Below are 23,286 nucleotides of genomic sequence, written 5' to 3' on the forward strand. Positions count from 1 at the left end.
AAAGCACTCAGTGCAAAGCTGATCTGAATGATATCTTACTCAGTTCCTGACACCCAGAATCCTAATAGTTTATTTACAACTTAATAATGTCACAACTTTGGGTAAACTATTATATCTATCCCAACCAGTGTTGGAATATAATATATCTATCCCACTCAGTGTTGTGTATACTTGATGTTTGCATCCATCAGACATCAGCTACTTAGATGAAAGCTAATTTAAAAGATTAGATGAAAGCTATCCCCTTCCAGAGAAAGACTAATTCTTCAACTAAAAGGAATATTAAAATATCTCAAGTTCCTGCATCTAAATCCTGCTAGGTTTTTGTTTTGGCATTTCCATTAAGAAATTAAAGAAATTACTACTTAGGACAAGAATAAGCAAAGTGAGGTATTCTTTTTCTCCCAAACTACCCATCTATTTTTCATCTGGCCTGAATACAAACTAACTAAGCAATACTATATAATCTGATGTTCTTTCCTTCTGGACAATTTGGTGTAGTCAGACATTGTTATCTGTTAAAGAAATCTTGATTCCTACATAAAGAATGAATTCACATGTCATAGCCTATTGAAAGTTCACTAATCTTTTTCCTCAAACTTAGGACAAATTAACTGGGAAAAGAGACATCTTACACAGCTGAAATGCAATGCATTTCCCACAGTGCAGTTTTCCAGCACACACAGTAGATGGCAGTCAGATATGAACTGAAAACTGGCTTGCTCTCACAACATTTCCAGGAATATTATTTTTTATTTGTAGAAGCACATATTCATGAAAGAATATGGAAAGTGAAAGACTAAAAAATTCACAAACATACTCAGAGAAGAAAGCAAGAATAAGCACTCTTGAGGTAGAGGAAAACCAGTAATTTCAAGGGGACGTGGAAACTATAAAACTCTCATAGAAGACCCCATGTTTAACTGAATACACAGATGTTGAAATGTTGGGTGCCACTGCCCTCTCAGTCACAGTTCCATGAAAACAGGCAAGTCTCCACTGCAGCCAAAATGTTTGTCTAATGTAAATTTAGCTCAGAATTCAAACAACACGAATATCAGTTGCATGCAGGGTACTCACTATTCTCATCTTAATCAACACCGTGTCAGATCAGATACTTTGCAAGCAGAGCCAAGCAAAATATTTACAATGGAAAGTTTGGAATTATTTATTTTCCCTGCTTTTACAGATAAATATAAAGCAAATTTCAAAATAATAAAAAAAAATTATACTGTCAAGAGAATGCATACACATGTAAATACATTCTAACCCTACAGGCAACATTTATAGGTAAAAACTAATTGGCCTGAACTTCTCTAGGCTTGACTGGATACTAATCTGACTTTAAACTCCTTCTGCTCACTATTTCAAAATTGATTCTTTATTTTTCTTCCTGTTTCCAAGTGAATTTAATTAATTGTATTTTTATCTCATCATACTGGGAATAAAAAACGAATTTTATTGAAGCAACATTTATTTTTGGCACCCCCAAGGCTTAATTTCATACTGGAAATTGCATTTTATTCAATTAAGGGTTTCTTAAGGACAGGAAGATTTTACTGAGAAGCGAATTTTTTTAGAGATATATTTTCTTCTGTGGAATACTGTTTAGTTATGAAGAGCTGGTCCTTTTTAAATTCCCTTCAAAGATTCAGGTCAAGAACTGAGGAATAAATTTGTTTCAGGGTATTTTTATTTTATTTTATTTTATTTTATTTTATTTTATTTTATTTTATTTTTATAACTGAAACAGCTCAGAAATTATTTTTATTATCCCTAGTGTTCCTCCTTAATATAGCACAGTAAATCTTATAGATGTTCAGAAGGAGGCTAAATTAAACACCTGACAACAAACTAAAGTACAGTCCAGCAGGAGGACTCCTTCTGAATAATAACTGAAAGTGAATATGAATGTATTGTTTCTAATATGGTGTAAAATTATTGCCTCATTCTTCTCACATAGTGAAGAGTGTACCAGGTGAGCTATGCACCTGCACTGCTCCCTGGCACTCACTGGATTTCTGGCATCAGGGTGCTCAGGATGTTCCTGTGCCAGCCTGAATTTGGTCAGGCAGCCTCTGTTTATCCATAACCACTGAATACAGTGCACACCTTTCCCTTCTCCCCAGACATTTGATCAGACCAATGATCCAAATTTAACTTTGAGGACTTCCCCTTGCCTGTACACCCATACACTATGGCCACAGACTTCTCCCTAATAATGCTAGGCCTGCATTATTAAACCCATCAGTGCTAGAGAACATCTCCAGACCCTACCTCCATGGTCTGAACTTTGATCTGGGGCAGCCCTGTCCTTCCCAGAGAGGCAGCATGGGCCAGGGCTGCTCCTGCAGGCATCTCCCTGCCTTGGGAGCTCTGAGCCAACCGATATGGATGTGTCACCAGCTGTGCCCCCAGTGCAGTGCCAGGCCACAGCCCAGCAACTCCAGTGAGCTCCTGCAGAGAGAGTGACTGTGCATGAACTGTGGCCAGGCAGGAGTTACAGGATGTTCTGAGTTACATGGCTTTATCCCTAAAATGTGTTGCTTTCTTGCTTGCTCAATGAGAAGCACTTTCCCAAGACTGTGAGGACCCAATGATTCACACCTGCATACCTGTTCAAAGTCTGTAGATTAAATAATAAATACATAGGCAAATTAGATAATATTGGTCTCGTTCAGAATGCCTACACTTTACATTAATTTAATTGAAAACATGTTTTATTGCCTAAAAATTAAGATGATGCAGTGATTACAAGTGAGAATTGGGGTCAAGAGAACCTTTAGTGGGATTTCTTACATAAACACGAGAAATGAAACATTAGTTTCATATGCTGTTGAGGCTACTAACTTGTTGAAGAAATTTGTCCAATCTAAATCCAAAGACAAGAGAGATGGAGGGTCCAATACTTTGGTAATTGTTCCAGAAATTAATCATTCTACCACCAGAATTTCTGTCCAATTCCTAACTTGAATTTTATTATGCAGATGTTATTTCTCATTATTCCTTTCTGTCCTACATCAGATTTTAGATTAATATTTGTTCATCACCTGAGAATTTAAGCATATGGCAGATTTTGTGCACCTTTCTTTTAAGTTTATTTTGTAGCCCTCATATAATTCTTTTTTTACTTGTACCTACATTTTCCAACTGAACTGTTTTTCCAATAGTTTCTATAAAATACAGGTCTCAGTCTGGATGTCAGAATTCTGAAATTTATTTATTTTGCTTCATCCTTTTTACTAGAGTTATACAGAAAGGAATTGCATTTGAAGTTTTTCTCTACATATCACAGTGGACTCAAATGATTTCTTTTGAGAAACACCATTTTTGGATGCCATTCCTCATCCTGCAACTATGTTTTCCTAGTTATAACTCTATGATTCTGCAGAATAGTTTTACATTTAACTATATGAAAAGTAACTGTGATTGCTTTATGAATTAACCTACATTTTTCTTTGGGTCTACCCTATAATATAGGTTCCCATTATCCTCAGATTATTTCTTTTTCTAAAAGATGTTTATATAACATCTTTTAGACTAAAACAATAAGTAAAGCTTATAGATACAGCTAGAGGCCATCACCACCTTTTCCTAGACATCCAGCCAGCAAATGCTTTAATTTTATTTTGTGGTAAAGATAAAAAAAATTCAATAGATCTATTAATTTCCCGAGTCTGAACGCATTCAAGTATGGTAGGTAGACCTGGACATGACTCCTGTGATTCTTCTGTTAGCTTCATTTCTACAATGAAGCTGCAAATATTAATCCAAAAGGAACAAACTTTGCAGAAGCTTTCCATATATGAATGTACAGGCTTAGTCTCACAAAAAGAAATTCTACTTTAAAAGTAATTATGCTTGGTTAAACTCTTCCGATGGCATGACAACACCAAAGAAAACCAAAACAACCTGGGCTGGACTTAACCGTATGCCTTTAACACCTTTCACATCAGAAGCCGCAATAAGCAAAATGTGGCTTCTCAGAGTGGTTCCACAGAGCCCAAGCCTGTTATTTATCTTCACTATTGAAATGTATGTCTAGGAAAAGCCATCAGAAACATAACTTGAGTATTTTCAGAATGAAATCAGTATTACTACAATTACAGGGAATGTCCCATTTTTGAATCCAGCTGCAGCTGCTGGGGACATTTTTGTCCGAGCTCTTCCTCAGTGCCCACCAACCCAGCAACTACTACTCATAGCTTTGCAGACAGAAGAGGATGCACTAAAATTGTCAGCCCATGGAAGCAAAGTGTGCCTGCAGGAAGGCTCAGCTCCACCCATGCTGCTGGAGACTGGATGGACAGCTGTGCACGTGTGTGTCCCTTCTCAAGACAGCTGTACACGTGTGTCCCTTCTCCAAACAGCTGTGCACGTGTGTGTCTCTTCTCAAGACAGCTGTGCATGTGTGTGTCCCTCTTCCAGACAGCTGTGCACTCCCATGTCCCTTCTCTGGACAGCTGCAGGAACACCTTCAGCAAAGCAGTGCTGGCCTCATGTACAGCAACCACCCCAAACTGAACAAAGGCTTACCTGAACATTTTTTTCCCTAAACTGAAATAAGTCCATGACAATAAATTTATCCACATTATTCACATGCTTAAATATGCTAAATAATGAGTATGTATTTCAACCTAAGTGCATCAGTGTTTAAGCACATTGTACTTAAAAGCATGTACTTTTTACATTCAGCACTGTCCTGAAGAACACAACTAAAAAATGCCTTTTTTTCCCCTTCCAGAGCTAAGAGACTGATTTGCTAGGGGAATCAATGAATGGTCTGCAGCATCTCTGCTGCAGCAGCCTAGCATTGTAGATGCTCTCAGCACCACAGCAGGCTGTCTTTCCCCTCAGATCCCCCTCATATACACAGCAGCTGGAGACACACTTGGCATCACATCATATAAGAAGCAATATAATATGGTGTAATTATTATTATGGCAATAATAATACATGTGGAGTTGACAAATAAGTTTTCTTCTTATTCTGAGATATATCTGCAAGAAAGATAGTACTATAACCTCTACCATCAGTTTCAACAACATGTCAAAACTCAATTGAAAAACTGAAGTTTTTCTTGCATAAAACATTTTAGGGTATATATTCACTGAAAATTCAACTGAAATTGAAGGAAAATGTGTGGATACTTTCTTAAGAAGAAAAGGAAAAAGAATACATGAAATAAACACAGCATGTAGCTTAAAGACTACTTGCCATAAAAGGCTTTTCCTGACTGGAAGTTACAGTACAGATGTGCTTAAAAAACAGATGTACATCAAAGACTGTTGATTAGAAGCACAGAGAGAAGTAATTATCAGTTTCATTTTTAAAAAAAAAAGAAATTCTTTATTCTAATACCAATAAAGCCCTAGTATGTACAGAATGATTCTATGGGTTTAATTAACCATATGAAAAATATAAATGCATCTGCCGTTCCAGCTCCACATCATCAGATTCTTATGGCTACTTTGGTGAGCTTCTAATGTATGTGAGATGTTGCCTTTATTATTTTGTGACAGTATTAGCTGAAATACTGAAACTGTTCAAGATCTTTTTTTTTTTTTTTTTATTGCTTAGAAATGCCTGGTGCTATTAATTCTTTGTGCACCAGAGGTATTTCCACCAGTAGATATTGAGGCTGGCAGTCAGAGACTGGAATACAGTACAGCAGCACAAACCACAGTCCTTGCTAAACTGGTGGCCAGCTGCAAGTGCTACACTTTATGAATAAAATCAGTAACCTGATGTGGCTGGCATCCCTGGCCATGGCAGGAGGGTTGGAATTAGAAGGTCATTAAGGTCCTTGCCAATACAAACAATTCTATGTTTATATGAAAATAAACAGAGCTAGAGCACAAGTTTGAACACTGTCCTGAAACACTAGCAGGTTTCCTGGCATGTTTCTTATGCCAACTGTCTTCCAAGAATGCTACTTTCCTGTTTGTCTGTTCTTTGCAAAAGATTAAGAGATGATGAAATATTTACCCGAACCCCTGAGACCTCACTAACTTCAAATTAACAACAGTTTTTCAAGCTGAACAATTTTTACAGATTAGATGCATGAGTGATAAATGCCTGGACTGGAATACAAAGCCAGACATGCAAGCTGTGGTTTAACCCAACAGGCAGCTGAACACTGCACAGCCATTTGCTCACTCCTCTTCAACAGGATGGGGGAGAATTGGAAAAGAGGTGACATTCATGGGTTAAAGACATTCATGGTGATATAGACAATTTCATAGGACAGAAAAGGAAGGGAAAATAACAATAACAACATCAACACCCATGATGGTGATAGAATATGGAAAACAAGTGATGCACAGTGCAATTTCCCAACCAGTCCCTGAGACGTAGCTGCTAGGCCCCAGACAATTCATCCCAGTTTTGTTGTTCAGCATGATGCCCTATGGTCTGGAATATCCCTTTGTTCAGGTGGGGTCAGCTGTCCTGGCTGTGTCCCCTCCCAGCTTTTTGTGCCCCCTCCAACTCCTTGCTGGCAGGGCAGCACGAGAAGCTGAGAAGTCCTTGCCTTAGTGTAAGCACTGTTCAGCAACAACCAGCACATAAGTGTGTTATCAACGTTATTCTCATCCTAAATCCAAGCACTGTACCAGCTACTAGGAAGAAAATTAACACAAATGTATGACTTTGGCTGCATACTTGGGACTGGCTGATATCGTTTTAAGTGCTGGAAGGAACTATTAATTTGGACCAAGCTCAGCTAAGTCATTATCAGCTCCTCTCATTGAGGTATGACTGATCTCTACCAAATGCTAATTATTTCATCATGTCTGCAAATACTCATTTCTTGGCCAGCACATTCATCACAATCTGTTCCATATGTTGATTTAAACTGTCCTGTAAGATTAATCGTGGATGACAACTGGATCATTTAGGGTGTGACATACTTATCAAATTAGTTACAAGCATCCTCTCAATTGTTTATTTTCCCTACTGAGACAATTAAACCACTATTACAGCCAGTTTCCTCCTCTCTGAGACTGGAAGCATTTTCTTCTCCTCATTTACCGACTTCACAAAAATCCTTTCAAAATCCTGTCTGAATTTATTATCTTCCCAGTTATGGGTAATATCTTCCAGTTTTCTTCTGTGTAGTCAAATAATTACTTACTGCCTAATGCTAACTAGTTATTCTTTTTTAAACTTCTTTCCACATACACAGGCTTTGAACATGTGATTTCTGTTGCTGCTCTTTCTGTGTAAATAAACTTTAGGTAATAGCTCTTTCCTCAAACCTGATTTCAACAGGAAACGTCAAGCACTAACACACAGCTGAAAAGAAATGTTTGTACTACAAAACAAGCATTTCTCACTAGTTTGTTTGTAAATTACAGGCAATTTAAATCTGAACAATCATTTGGATTATTAGTTAGAAATTGACAGTGTTAAAGCTTGTTTCTATCAGAACTATGGAAACATTGCAGGTAAGAATAACAATGCAGATTAATTCTCATAGCTCCATGATGAACATTCACAACTTGCATTAATCATTATTCATATGTAATTAACTAAACCAAAAGATCCTGCCACCAGCACTATAAACATGACATCTAGAAAAAAAAAGTTGTAAAATGCACATTAGGATTTAATACCAACATCATACCACAAGTTACAGAGTTATTTATATATTCGATTTTCATTGATACACAGTGAGCTTTTCAAAGGAAAATATCTTTTCCTTCAGACATTTGAGCATTTCTAGAATACTGAAAAAAATTTACCATTTTAAACTATGGATCTGCACAACAGACAAAACACACAGAAACATTTAAAAGTGATTAGTAAGGTAAGAGCAAGAAATCAATTATTCATTGTCAGGAAATGTGTCTATTTGGATTAAGTAATCATAATATTTCTTTCCAACAAATACAATTCTCTAATCTCTAAACAATTCATTATTTTTAAATACCTCTGATTTTATAAATTAGATGACTGATTTATTTTTTAATATCTGGATAAACATACGAGTGAAATTTTTGTGAATCAAGACTTTCCAAGCCAAGTCTCAACTGTAAGGGATTTTATGATTAAGCATGAATTCCTGGAAAACATGGTTTATCATAGAAAAATTGGCAAAACTTTCATAGTATTTGCCCCAACAGGCGCCACTGTAATGGGCTGCAGATCTATGAATAGGCCAAGTACAGAAGCTAAAACTAACACTGAACAATACAATATGTTACTGAGTGGGAAGATAGGGTTTTCTTTTTTTTTAAATTATAATAGATGGATTGATTTCATCCATAATTTACATAATGAACAACTTAACTAGCCTGATCTCATCATTTCTCAAAAACATTGTTTTGATAAATGATTCTCTTCTGAAATTTCATCTGGCAATGAAATTTTGGTCATCTTTGAAGAACTGATTTATTCTCTTCTTATGCGCAAGAATTACTACTTGGAAACATAATTGAGCTTTCAAACAACAGACCAGATATAAGTTACTATTACTAGCAGAATTTTGCTCATTCCATGCTGGCCATAAGTCTTGAACAATCACTGAAACTCAAATTTCACAAATCCTTAAAAGCCTATGTGCATAATGTTATGGTCTGCAAGAGTCAGCCGGTGGCATCAGAATACAAAAACATGAAAGTGGCGGCTCTGGGTGAACCAAGGATCCACCAAAACCACTACTGCAGCAGTAGCCCAAAACTAACATGTCAGTAACAGTGTAAAAGTAGACAAAGACATGTACTCCCTCTCTCAAGAAGCTTCCCTAACACACGAGGCCTGGCGTGTCCATGGCCATATGGAGGCTCTCACTGCAGAAGGGCTTGGAAACAGGTTTCTGCTGGAGAACATTTGTCCTGTCCTGAAAGCCTCAGCCTGACCTTTCACCACTCAGGAGCTTCTTTGCCACCTCATGATGCTAATCCTGCATATCTGGTTAGGACCAGGTAACCATGATATTCTGACTTTCAATTTTTCAGCTGATAATAGACCAGGACAAACTTTTTTGTACAGAAGGGACAGCTGATTTTGCATGAAACTAAAAATGTATGAAATCTAGGGTTAATAAACAAGCACGAGACATGGATTTAACCTGCAAGTCTCACATGTGCTGCCTGAAACATGAGAGATGAGAAACAAGATGGGAAAATGTGAACTGCTGTATGAGATTCCACTAACAGAGAGTAAAAGAAAGAGTGGAGGTGCAGCTCACCATAACAGTGTTTTCATGCTAAAATCAGGATATTTATTACCTTATGCCCTGAACAACAGGTCCATTCGTGATACGATAGGTCATGAATCTACTTCTTTTGCAATGCCAACCTATAGCATCATGTAGCCATCAAGATGCTGCCACTTCAAACTTGCAGCTCCATAGTGTCATACAAAAATGTGTGCATGACTCCATCTCTAATTTAAACTCCTTACAAATCAGACACACAGTGCCTGCGTTTCAGTTATCTGAAGTTTCCTACTATAAAAAATAATTGCATTTTTTGCATATGGCTTTCAAGTACCACAGTTTGGAAAGACTGGCCCAGGATGGTAGCTACAAAACATGAAAGCATGTGGAGACTAATTTCTGATAAAACAAATGGTTAAGACTTCTGTTATAAGCTGACTACATCAGGCAACACACTGAAGTAAGACTTCTATCACCTTTGGGAAAGAAAACAGAAAATTATTTTCACTGTGATTAAATGGGGTCAGAAAAGAGAAAGGCATCTGTTAATATTCTGTTGTGAGGCAAGCCTATTCAGCCAACTATTGTGCTAATGCAAATGGTAACAGTTTGTTGCAGATGTGCAGTGGAACATAATACAGCCAGATCCTCTGGGCTTTTTGAAGTAAGAAACTATACACAGAAGACATTGGTGTGTTTAATAACCATTATAAAAGAGAATTTTAAGCACAGTGCCCTTTGCTTCAACCACCAACACTGGAAATGTTCAGTTGTAAATGTTATTTTGAGGAAATGAAAATGTAGGTCAATTCAGAAATCAAAGTCCAAGTAGCTAAGGGATTTCAGGCTTCTGTATTGACATTTCAAGGCAGACAGAATCTTCTTAGGTTCTAGTAATTTATTATTTGATTTTAATTAATCTTGTAGCAGAGAGAGATAGAGTCTAAAATAGGGAAATTATTTTAGGATAGTAAGAAAGAGACACAAATGGTGCTAATGTCTCAGTTGTAAGAAAAAAGCATACACAGTATAGCAAAGAACTACATTCCACTTTCAGCTACATCAAGTAAATTGCAGACATCTTGCTGGCATTATATATCTCATGTAAGTTCTCACTATTTTTTCCATAGTGCTCTGCTAGTTTCAGAAATTTTCTCTACAATCACCCTCAGTGTTCCAGTGAGGTGCACAGTTTCCCATCAGTCATTTAGTCACATAAATTGCCCTTCCCTGGTAAAGCAACAGACTGAGAATGTCTGGTGGACTAAAATGTCAGGTTCTCTAAATTACATAGTATGAAAGCACATGTTACATCACATTTCGGGGTTTTTTTATGAATAATGGAGAACCATGTCATTCATAAAAAAGCCATGAACTTTTTACCTCTGGCAATATGCTTGCATTTAAGATAGCTAGTAAAACAGTTTTGATACATATACCACCACTTCAAATTTTAAATTGAGCTATGCATAGCAGAAAATGGTTGAAGTTGGGAAGGACTTCAAGCTTAAAAAGAGATGTCATCTGGTCCAACATCTCCTGCTCAAGCAGGAGCCATTTGCCTCAGACTATGTTCAATTTGCTTTGGAACATCTCCAAGGTGAAAGACTCCCCAGCTTCTTTGAGCAAACTGTGCCAGCTCTTGGTTTCCTCACAATGAAAAAGTGTTTCCTGATATTCAGAAGGAACCTCCTGTGTCTCAGTTCATGCCCATTGCCTTATTTCCACTCTCTCTTCAGGTATTTAAACACATTAGTAAGACCCCCTGAGCCTTCTCTCTGGGCTGAACAGCTTTGCCTCTCTCAGCTTTTCCTCACAGCAGAGACAATCCAGTCCCTTCCATCATCTTTGCTTAACCCTTCACTGAGCTCTCCCCAGTATGTCCATGTCTTTCTTATACTGGGGAGCCCAGAGGTGGGGACACCACTCCAGCTGTGGCCTCACCACTGCTGAGTAGAGGGGAAGATTCTCCCTCATCCCATTGGCAACACTTCTAGTGCAGCAAAGGACACCATTAACCTTCCAGGCTGTAAAGGCTGTTATGGCACATTGCTGGCTCAAATACATAATTAAATTGAGATTTCTTATTTAAAGGTTAGATAAATACATCCCACTCACTTAGATTACCCATTAAATACAAAGTGGTATCACAATTATTGGGCAGGCTGATAAAAATTATCACTCTAGATTAGTTACATCAATTAATTTTTTTTACACAGATTGAAGGAGCTTGCAAAATTGAATGAGTGAACTATAGCTTTAATGAGTAAATAGAAACGACATACAGAGTAGAAACCCTTGTTTATTGAAGAAAAATCAAGTACAAGCACAGGAAGTAGAAGTAAACCAGGGAAGTGGGGAGGAATATGGTTCAACAGGGTGAAATGTCACCCTGTTTTTTTGAGATTTTCTAAGCCTTCTGATGTTGACATTTTTGTAGTGAACTTTATCACACACTTTCTGTAAATAACCCATTGTTTTGTCTTCCTTTATGGAGGAGGAGAAAGTTGATGGACTGTTGGTTTGACCAGCATCATTGGAGAGGTGTCACTGTCACCCTCCAATCTGCTGTCACTTTTGGAAAACTATAAATGTTGGGGTCAGAAAATAAACTGCCCTTTTTCTTCCTTCACCTTGAGAACAGTGGTGTGCTTGTGTTCCTTCGTGTCCTATAGTGACAGTGAAATGTGTCAAAAACTGAAGGAAGAAGAAAACACGCAGGGGCCCAGAAATAGTTTTGGAAGGTCCAAAAGTGCTAGAAGGCTGGCAGTCACTAGGCACAACCAATGCCATGACAGAAGAAATGTTGACATGGAAATTTTGATGAATTTATGTTAAGTGATGTTTTTTGTAATAATCCATGAAATAAAGTAATTAATAATTTTATATAATGCTTTTAAAATTAAATACTGCAATTATTTTATGGAGAGAAGAAAACTCACATCACTATGCATGTTTGCTAAGCTCAGCAACTTCAAAGATGGAGGTTTTGGTGAAGCTACAACAATTTCATGAATACTTGAAATTGTGATTTTCAATATGCACTGTGCCAGCACCTCTTTACAAGCATCCTGAGTGCAGAGTTGCTCCATCAAACAAGAGTATCAAATCTCATCTCAGTACAGGACTGAAAAAATACACATTATTTGAATGGAATATTAGGAAATACTATGAATTTTCTGTTTTCTTCAAGGGACTTAAGAAAACATATCAAATTTTTTTGTGGTTATGTTAGAGAGCTAAATAAAAAAAAAAATACCCAGAAGTAGAAATGTCCCAACAAAAATGCACAGTGTGAGCAGCAGCTATGTCTCCTCTCCAAACTGCATTATTCCATTGAAAATCATTTATTTTAGCAACCAAGAATTGGAGTTCTAGGGTTATTTAGTAGCCACATCTTGACATTTAGAAAAATAGCTGTATATCAAGTATCACAATTACACAGTACAATAGCAATATAATCATACAAAACAAAATGCCATCCATTAACCACAATTTGAATATTTTCATATACTTCTGCAATTCCTACTTTTAGCCAGTTCTGGAAGCTCCAAAATCCTGGAAGAAAGTTTGTTCTTATGGCATGATTTTGAGAATTTTTCATTCCTTTATAATGGTAAGACAAATCAAATAATGATCAAGACTTTTTGCAGTTATATAGAAAGTTAAATATTCTTGAGGTCATGGTTAGGATTCTAGGGCTGTGGGTTAATATCCAGATTATATTCAAAGACATACCGTGCAACCATTATTCCAAACTAATATGTAATTCACAGGCAGATAAAACACAAAAATCTCTATCCTTCTATTCCATCCCTTGATTTAAGCCTTGCAAAAATAGGGTATTAAATAGTTGAAAATAAATTGTGTATATTTTCACTGATATCAAGCAATTCCAAGAATAGTGCAACAACATTTTTATTGATAAACTGTTTAAAATTCCCATTTCTAAGCCAGTCAGGGAGGGCTCCTTGTGGAGTGTTCAGCAGGTCTGACAACCAAGCTATTTGTTTAGGTTGAGAGGTGTAACTGTAACATAGTCAGAAATATTTCATAAATTAGGATGCTGCTTCTGAGGAAAACAAGAGAATATGATTTTATGGCACTATTTATAATCTAGCATTTTATAATCTTGAAGTTTAGTGTGAACAAGTATAAGACTACAAAAATCTCCCAGCACGCTCTGCAATGCGACTACTCTGGGCAGAAAGACCAACTTTACGATGAACATTTCCACAAGCCCCTGAGGGATTTAGAGCAGCAAGCCCATCTAGAAGTCAGTGAAGCGTTTTTATAAAAGCTGAAGGAAACTTTGAACACACTCATCCCTCAGAAAGAATACTATTCAGCAGCAAATGTTCAAAAGTGCTCAGCACTCCTTAGGGCATGATAATAACAAAATTGTTATGGAACAAATTTTTGAAAGCCTGAACAACAGCAGCTGTGTATTAAAAGAAACACCAATAGTGAAAGATTAAAATTATTCTAGCTGCAAGCATCTTCTGGAGTTAGGAAACACCAGGAAGCCTGGGAGCACACAAATGCTCTAAGTTCTGTGCTTGTACACATATATTTTAGTATTAATATTATATCTAAACAGATGACTACTGTCCCAGTCTCTCTAATGTGGGGGTGTTAGCTTTTTGGGATAACCCAGTAAGCTTTAGGTATAAATGAAAACCTTGATATATATAGCAAAATTAATCAAGCACACACAAAATCTAAGTTCCCATAGCATAGCTAAATGTGTTGAGTTGAGAAAAATACAGGCAGAATAATAAATGTTGGCTCTTGAGGCACAGTCACTCAGTCAAAAATGTTTCTACATTTTATTATTATATACACATATAGATATTCAATTTCCTGGTATTTTTCCATCAAAATAAAGCTAGACTGTAATAAGCACTGTTTGAATCAAGGAAGATCCAGATCTGATTTTTATTATTATTATCTTTATAAATTTGGTAGAAAAACCCTTCAAAACTTCCAAACTAGGCAAAGTACCTCTTGCATTTATCTTCAGAAGTGTAAGATCACCCTAAGTACAATTCAGCTCCTTTTTAATGGTAAAATATGTTTGCTAGCTAAAATGAGATTATGGAGTTTGTTTAGTAGTAACTTCTGCCAAGCATAAGCAATGTTTCTCTGAGTTACTACTGACTCATATGGCTAATGGCAGTGACTATTATCACTTCATTTTCTCTAAAATGGTTTAGGCTTGAAACCTCCCACAACTGACCTCTGTGATAACTCATAATTGTTAAACAATCAGCAAGCACTTGCTTTCCAAATCTCATACCTGTGGTAGCATCCATCTCTACCCTTCAACAGCCCTTTAAAATGAGTTTTTTGATTTTAACTTATGCTCAGCTGAACACCATATTCACGTGAACACTGCTGTAATAGGACAACTTCAATCAACTCAGCTTTGAAGAAATGTTTCTTTTTCACATTTTAAAAGAAAGCCATGTTTTACTAGCAGAACATAAATATAACTGAAGACTGAAGTATTTTTATCTGAAGCAGGAAATTGCTGTGCTTAATACAGGATTTGGAAAGTCTGACTATATCACAACTGGGTTTAGAGCAATCTCTTTTTGGACACACAATTATACCTATTCAAGACAAATGAAACTGCTGACAGGAACCAAGGAAGTAAATTACCAGCTATTATTTTGTTCAGTCACAATGCATTGCATTAGCTCATTTTTTAGAGTTTAATAGAGAATATGAATTTCTAATCTTCTCAAATTAGCATGCCAGATAGTGCATTGAAGTGTTCCTTCACTAATAACACTTGATTTTTTGCTGCTGACTAGGTTTTACATAAATACATAAAATGAAATATGTAAATGAAAACCAAATGTTTTCACACAGAAATACATCAGTTTTCACATGAATACCTAAGTGAGACAGTATTTTAGCAAACATTGAAAACCACCACCTCTAAACATGTTCCCTTTGGAGTGGATGTCAGGTTAAAGTTGACAACCATATGGAGTCAAAAATCATAAGCCAGTTCCAAGTAAAATTTAAAACCACTGGCTTTTAGTGGAATAATCAATTTCCAGTGCTTTTCGTTTAATTTCTGGTGTTGAAACATTCAAAGTGTCCATTTTCTCCCACTCTTGCCTGCAGCTATAAAGACTGGAAAAACAGCTAAAACATTAAAAGTATTATGTGGTAGTTCCAGCAGCTAAGCTTTAAGAAATGAGGAAACTGGTGACAAAAATTACACAAGAAAGCAATACAGGGAATTAATGTCCTCACTACTACTTTATTCTCTAAATCGCTTTAGGAAGTAATAAGGTAAAACCTTTTTATACCAACTCCTGCAAGTGATACATGGTAACCTTCACAGTTCAATGAGTTCTGCTGAAGGAAGTACCTGAGATTCCTCAAAGTGTCCACAAGGAAAAAATACTCTTACAGATTTCAGGGCATTTGTACCTTTCCTTTGGCAGCTGAAGCATTACTACACTGACAGCATTGGAGTTTCACTCCCTAAAAGAGGTGTGTTTCCAAAATCACTAATTTTTGGTTGAGGGAGAAGAAAAATTCTGCACATGACACTGTTCTCAGAAGGCATCCACTACCCTGTTGTCTGCTATTGCCTTAGAACAAGACAATTAGAAAAATTACTGTAAGTGGTACAAAAGACAAACACACCAATTCAATTGCTGTTGAACTGACATGAAGCCCCTACCAATTCTAGAGAATTTACACAGCTAATTGTCCAACTAGATAAAGCTTTGGTTCACATAGAAAAATGAACCTCCTATCAATAGATCCACACCCTTCTTTAATAGCCCTGAAAGACGATACAGAGATGCTGACTTGAACAACTGTCTAAAAAGGAATAATAATTTTTAAGTGGTTGTTTTGAAGCATGCTGCTCCCAGCTTTGAAGTGCACTCACTGATGCAGACAGTTATAACTCCAAGTCCAGCAATGCTGTTTAAACTCTTATTCTATACTCAGCTGAGGAAAGTGTATCACTTTTTGGGGTTTTTTTATTATTTCTTCTAGGACAACCTTCACTGAAATAGAGAGAGGTTCTAAAATTGCTCAATGAAGTGAGAAGGACTCTGGTTATATTTTGGCTCCTATTTTACATTCACTTGTAAGTTCTGAGGTCCCGTTACTTCATGGAACAAGTAATAATTACAAAACAGGTAGATTTGCTTCTCATTTAAACCAACCAAGCAGCTAAACTTTGCTAGCTTTGCTAGCTTTGATGGGACTTCTGATTTTTGGCAATAACCATAAAGAAGTTCACATTTATCAATGCTATGAGAGATTAATAGCAATTCATCTATAAAACACCACCAGCCTCTTCCAGATAAGCATCTTACGCAAAGAACTCGGAGGTGAATGCTCTATAAGCTTCTGTCACAGTTTGAGATACTGTAAACCTGTGACACTGTAATAAAAGGGGGGGAAAGTTTCCCTCCAAAGAAATTTAATTTCTTTTATCTCTCTAAAAAAATAATTGAGCTGTTTGGAAGAAAACTAAGAGAAAAGTAAAATATTATTATTTCACAACATACTCCACCCAAAAAACCATTATTCTGGAAAAGACATATGAATCAACTCTTTTTTTTAGAGCTTGAAATTTGAAGAACAATTACTTATATAATTAAAAAACTCCACTTGAAAGAACTGTTCAGCATGTTATAAAACTTCTCTCAAAACACTGTGCTGTTTTTTAGGTCATCTCTATTTCTGAGTTCTGCAGAAATAATAAATCCTCTTCTCTTTTTACTTGCCACAGCTGCAAGAAAAAAAATGAACTTTATCTCCCAGGATTTTTCCATTTATATGTCTAAGGCTCATCATCCACTGGCGTCCCCTGTTCTCAAAAGAGGAATTATTGCAGCGTATGTTGAAGCTGGCGCTGGATTGCAGACACGATTAACAAAGTCTGGTGGCAGAATAATCATGTGCTGAGTGCTGGGAATTAGAGCTGATAGTATCTATTCATCCCACAGAGAACATACATAGAATCACCTTCAGTGACTATGAAAACCTGATTCTGACCTTACATCAGAATGTCAGTAATTTGTATTATTACACTGACACAATCTGTAATGATCTTGAAACAACTTCCTTTTTCTTCAGACTAGCCTCTCTTTATTTTGCCACAGTACTTTCTTTTAGCTAGAAACCTCCCACCACTTACTCCAGTTGCCTAAACAGTGCAATGACCTGAAGCCTGACACAGGACTTACTCAGTAGATATTTTTCATCTGTCAAGGTTTTATGGCCCAGAAATTTCTTCAGCCATCAGTTATCAAATGCAAAGTCTTTTTTTCCTGTTGTAAATACACTCAGAGTCCTACTCGTATATCACTCAGTGCTATATGGCAGAGTTGCAAACTGATTTTTAGTGCATATCCCCTGCACAATGTTTTGCAATGCTTAAGATTATCCTCTATATTTGACCAAATTGTGGTTTTCTTTGCAAACCCTAACAGAAGTTTTTTCTTCTTGTTTAGAAGTTACAAGGAACAGATGGTAAATGAGGAGGTAACAAAATAATATGGTCCATAAATTCACAGCAAAAATAAAAAGTCAGAATTTAACCATCTTTTTGGTAGCTTATAACTAGCTTTGTTTTAGAAACTCTTTAAACATTTGTCATGTCAAGTAGCAGATAAATGTAGCAACTTTGTCGGTATTGAAGAAACTATAGTATAGATGCAATTCTGCTTCAGGGCAGCTATGCTAGATCTGATCAAAGCTGCTTGGCACTTGCCTCTAGTCAACAGCTAAGGTTTCATTCTGCAACATTAAAAGCAACGAATTAAAAGAGTGTGACAGTTTTTATAGTATTCTTTCTACTGTGCTGAACTTTCTGTATAAGTACAGTTGGCAACCCATTCAAAATGTTCACATTTGTATCTGACAGAGAAGCAGAGTAATTTAAGAGCTGACTGCCATTTTCATCAGGAGTTACTCTAGCAAGCGCCATGGTGTTAACATGGGATATTGATGTCATTGGAAATACCTGTGATCTTTATGATCCATGATAGCTCAAGCAGCTATGTTAGAGTTGCAAGTCATGTCCCTTGTTTGAACTTCTTGCAGTTTTTAATAAATCTGACATGATGTAAAGCACCTGCTTTGGAGTCCTACTGCTGCTGCTGCTCTTTGCAGCTAGATACCTCTGACTTGGCACCTGGTTTGCAAAAGTCATCACACTTATTGTATGTAGATAAGAACACCAAGGAATGCTCACAGGAAACCAATAAAAGGCTTAAAATAGACAAATATAGGAACAGCCAAGCTAATACAGGTGTGTAAGTAGAACAGTCTTAAAACATGATCTAAAAGCTTGCTATCATGTCTGCAGTACCGCTACACAGTAAATAGATGTGCACAACATATGACTGAAGCGTCAAACTTGCAGGTGCTATATAAGGCTGCATAGGCTCAGCATCATTTGAACCCCAGTTGCCTTCTACCTGATACACACTTTTATAAAGTAACACAAACTGATAAACTCTCACATTAAATGGCAAAGATGATGTAAGATACTAACTCTGGGGAGCACATTAAAACCTACTTTTGTGTCCCTTTCAAAATCTTAACAGTGACACACAAAATAAATATGTTTATGATAGAGGATTTATTGCACAAAAGGGCCCTGCATTTTGTCCATCATAATTAATACTGCTTCTGTGTTTGATCACATGGTGCAGAATGCTTATACTGACAAAGGGAAAGTATTGAGATATCTCCGTGGTACTGCATCTTTACATGCTACTATTCATTTTAGACTAATTTATTCTTAAGACTGTGCTCAGAAAATTACTAAAACTACTCATTTTTAATGGGTACAATGCAATGTTACATCAATGCAGAGTGGGGATGCCCTGTCCATCATCAGAAATTCTTGTTTTCTCTTACTCTTTTCCTATGCTCAGGTTCCCATTCCTTCACAAAACACTGTCTGCAGTTCTTTACAATGAACCAGGAATCCAGTGCTCAAGAGGAAATTCTTTGCATTCACCTTTGAGGTGTAAAGCAAAACGTACTACAGGAATCAGTGATGCTCAAACTTTCCAATCTGAAATAAAATTATCTCAAATTATCTCAAAAAGCTCTAGAAAGACAACAATGACACCAAAGGCAAAACCAAGCAACAATTAAAAAAAAAAATGAGTAGCAGATCTGTTCTTCCTTTCCCCTTCTTCTATTGCCCTTCTTCTGCTATGCACAAGAAGTAAAGTTGCAAACATATCTAGAAGCTTCCTGTGAAGAACTTGCACCGCACAGCCTTAATAATCAGTGCAGTTGACTCCAGCCTAGTTCTAGCACTGGTGGTCACACAAATGAGAGCAGCTGGGGAGATTGTTCCTTCACATATTCCCTCTTGGCACTCCCCCTTCACTCCTCTAGCTGTCTGCTGCAAGTTAATTAAATTAAATCTGGCCTGCAGCAGAGTACTGGAAGCTGCTGCATTTATGCATTGAGCAGTGTGCCCTTCCAGAGTTATTGTGAGTGTCTCTGTAATAATTAGACAGGAATAAATCCCACAAGAGAATGAGTCCCCCAAGTGATCTATGCACCCATAGAGCAAATCACAATTCTTCATCCCAAACATAGTACCTCATGACCTGAAAACATTATATCTGCACAGCACCATGCCAGATCTAATAAATTGTGTGTCTCAGCAGGGACCATTAACTCCTGCACAGCATTCTGCTGACACTTTTAAACTCTCCGTTTTGTGAGCTACTTTATGTAGCATTGGCTTAGGAGTCTCACATCACTGTAGAACTGCACACTCTTTGTCTGATTTTGGAAGGCATTGGAAACCATTCAGCAAATCATCATGTGTGAACAGGGTTTATCTTCTCCCATTGTCTAACAAAGCCATTAATTAGGAACCATATGTCTGTACCTTCATGAATTTTTTCTAAAGAACCAAAGAAGAGGAAGAGGCATTCACTGTATTTCTCAGATCCTTTCTCCCCTCCTTCTCTTTTCTGGATTCTTTGCCCTCCACATTTGCACTCTCTGGCTGTAGGAAAATAAGTAAACCACTTCTCTGAATTTAGCCTGAAGCTGTGAGGCTCCTGTCTTAGGCTACCTTAGCTTGGCACAAGCTGTCAAGCAAGCAGGCCACAGAGCATTCAAAATGATACTCCAGAATAACAAAGCTATTAGGAAGGGTAGAGAGGAGACATCACAATCACAGTTACAGCAGTGTAATGAGTTTCTATCTTAGCAGTCAAGCAGCTGCACTTAGCTTGTATACACTGCTGGCTACTGCACTTGGGAGGGTGATCTAGATAATCTGCATTGGTGCTGGACAAGAAGTACTGCACCTGATGGTAACTAACACAAATGATCATTGACATCAGTGACACCAAGATTGGAGGAAACCTGGGCTGCTGTGATCATGCCCTGGTGGAGTTTGTAGTTCTTATGGATATAGGTCAGGCAAAGAGAAAAGCTGGGTTCCTGAATTTTAGAAAAACAAAATTCCAGCTGGTCAAGGAACTGGTCAATAGGACTCCCTGGTCCTATTTCTGTTAGTCAGTAGAAACCCCTGGTTTCCTCCCAGGAAACTTCCCTCAGGGACAAGAACTGGTAGAACTTAAAGGATGCTGTCGATAGAGCACAAGAGCTCTCTATTCCCAGTTGTAAGAAATCAGGAAAGTAAGGCAAGAGAGCAGCATGGCTGAATCAAGACCTACTGGTCAACCTAAAGGGCAAGAAGGAAATCCACAAGCAATGGAAGCAGGGCCAGGTATTCTGGGAACAGTATAGGCTCTCTGCCTGGTTGTGTGGAGGTGCGGTCAGGAAGGCCAAGGTACAGCTGGACTTAAACTTGGCAAGGGATGCAAAGAACAGGAAGGGCTTCTATAGGTGTGTCAGCCAGAAAGAGAAGGTCAAAGAAAGTGTACCCCCCTGATGAGAAAAACTGACAAAACTGGTAACAACAGATGAGAAGAACATTGAGGAACTCAACAACTTTTTTGCCTCAGTCTTCACCAGCCACCTTTCTTCCCACACCACTTGAGAGAACAGACTGGAAGATGAGGGGAGCAAAATCCACCCTGCAAGAGAAGTTCAGGTTCATGACTGCCTGAAGAACCTGAATGTACATAAGCCTATGGAGCCTGATGAGATGCATCACAGAGTCCTGAGGGAACTGGCTGATGTAGTCACCAAGTCCCTCTCTGTGATGTTTGAAAAATCATGGCAATCAGATGAAATATCAGGTGACTGAAGAAAGGGAAACACTACACCTACTTTTCAAAAGTGCAGGAGGCAGAATCCTGAGAAATACAAACTTGTCAGCTTGACCTTTGCGCCTGAGGATACCAAAGTCAGGATGTGCCCCTTGTACCAATGCTGTGAATACAAATAGTCTCTGTATACCCTAATAGGTTTATTACTTAAGAAGAGACTTCTGTGCAAAGAAAGCCTTATTGAACCCTTAAAAACAGAAAGGCTGCCACACCTGAGGCAGATGGCTCTCCAGACCTACCATACCCAGGCTTGTGGTTTGGCAGAGGATATGCATAGAACTGTGCATAACTGATTGATCCTAAGGGAGAAATATGTAATCTCAGGCAGGTGAGCATTTCCTGGTTTCTCTGCTGTGACTGAAATGGCTGACACCATAATGTACAAAAATAGCTCTTTGGTCAAGAATTAGAAATAAGTATGTATATGACTTTTCCTCCTACAAGTGGATTGTGGTTTCAGAATGAGCAAGAGACAAAAACCAACAGGAGTTATTTCACAAGGGTATGCACAATAAAACCCACCAAGTGCCTTTTATGGACAAATTCAATCTGTGCACTTGGATCAGCCACAGCTCTTTTCAGAATTTGTATTTCCATGTGGATTAGCAGCTGGCTCTCCTTCAGTATTTTTAAATAACCCTGAATTGTATAATTGCCATGGGACCATTCTAACTCATACTCTGGTCATTTACGAGGATTTACACTCTGGTACACTCAGTTATTCATTAAAAACAGATAACTCCCACAGGAGACACTGCATCACTCAATACTCACGCTACTTCTGAAATATGGTATACTTAAAGAAACACACATGTTAAAAGTACTTATCTGGTCTAAGATATAATAATGGCAATAAATAAATAAATTGTGCATACTACCTTTTAATGATTGGGAAAACTATGTTAATGTCTGCCCAAGAAAATAGTTCATATTACTTAAATTAAAAAGGAGGATTGAAGGATAATTTATATTCAGAAGGAAGGGAAAATGTACTTGAGTTAGCTTTTCTGCACTGCCAGTAATTCCCTCGAAAGCCTTTAAAAATAAGCTGAAAATGTAGCCTGCCAATATGATAAAACAATACATAAATTTCCACAGGCTGTATCATCCTGATAAAGTATGGAGAGTTAAAACCTTGTGCTCAGTATATATAGTCCATTACAAGATATGCTTTGGAGAGTGGTACTGAAGAGGAAAACTAAGAAATCAAACTACAACAATGCTTTTCTACATAGCTGTTTTGCTACTGTCATGGAAGGTACCCTCTACAGATCACTTTAGACAGATTTAACTTCTAGTTTATGCATTTTTAAATTCTGCTTCATTCAAACAGACTGAAGTTGCTTAAGACCTTTAAAATGTAATCCATCAGTTAAAAAAGAAAACCAAAATCACACTTCACTGCAACAGCACTTCAAGGAAGTTTAGGTTAGCTATGTCTATCTAAGTTACAGATTTCAATATAAGTAATGCATTATTCCACCCATTCACACAAATCCACAAATTTTAATAATTGTAATTGTAACCCATAGTAGCATTGATACAGACAAAAACAGCAAAAAGTTTTGTAGGAGTACAGTGACATAGTCACAAGCTGCCTCAACTCCCATGCAAGAACCACCATCCCACTTTCAAGGAAAATGCAAACCCAAACACTGAACAGTTACCTAAATGACCTAAATCTCAGAAGGATTATTCAATAAGTGTTGATATTGTTTCAGAGCACTTAATTAACTGCTTACTTTAACTTACCTGATTCCAAACACGTAGAAAAAGGAGGATCAGTCAACACCTATATCTTCTTGACAGAGTTTTAAGAGGTACCTCAACCTTCAAGCAATGTGATGCAATCTATTA

The 23,286-nt window shown here is 37.3% G+C and overlaps 1 protein-coding gene across 3 annotated transcripts in view; it reads right to left on the reverse strand.

The window, feature by feature from the left end:
- Positions 1 to 23,286, reverse strand: part of RSPO2 (R-spondin 2) — a 47,669-nt gene that overhangs the window by 9,694 nt on the left and 14,689 nt on the right. Inside the window, exon 4 of one of the 3 annotated variants that reach the window (XM_031058997.1) lies at positions 23,200 to 23,280. The exons of the other annotated variants lie outside the window; for them this stretch is intronic. Within the exon in view, the coding sequence (XP_030914857.1) occupies positions 23,255 to 23,280 (26 nt within the window). The 3' untranslated portion in view covers positions 23,200 to 23,254. Of the gene's footprint in view, positions 1 to 23,199; positions 23,281 to 23,286 lie in introns of those variants that run through there. 3 annotated transcript variants of the gene reach the window in all.

This window comes from Geospiza fortis, unplaced genomic scaffold (genome assembly GCF_000277835.1).
Source record: "Geospiza fortis unplaced genomic scaffold, GeoFor_1.0 scaffold200, whole genome shotgun sequence".
NCBI lineage: Eukaryota > Metazoa > Chordata > Aves > Passeriformes > Thraupidae > Geospiza > Geospiza fortis.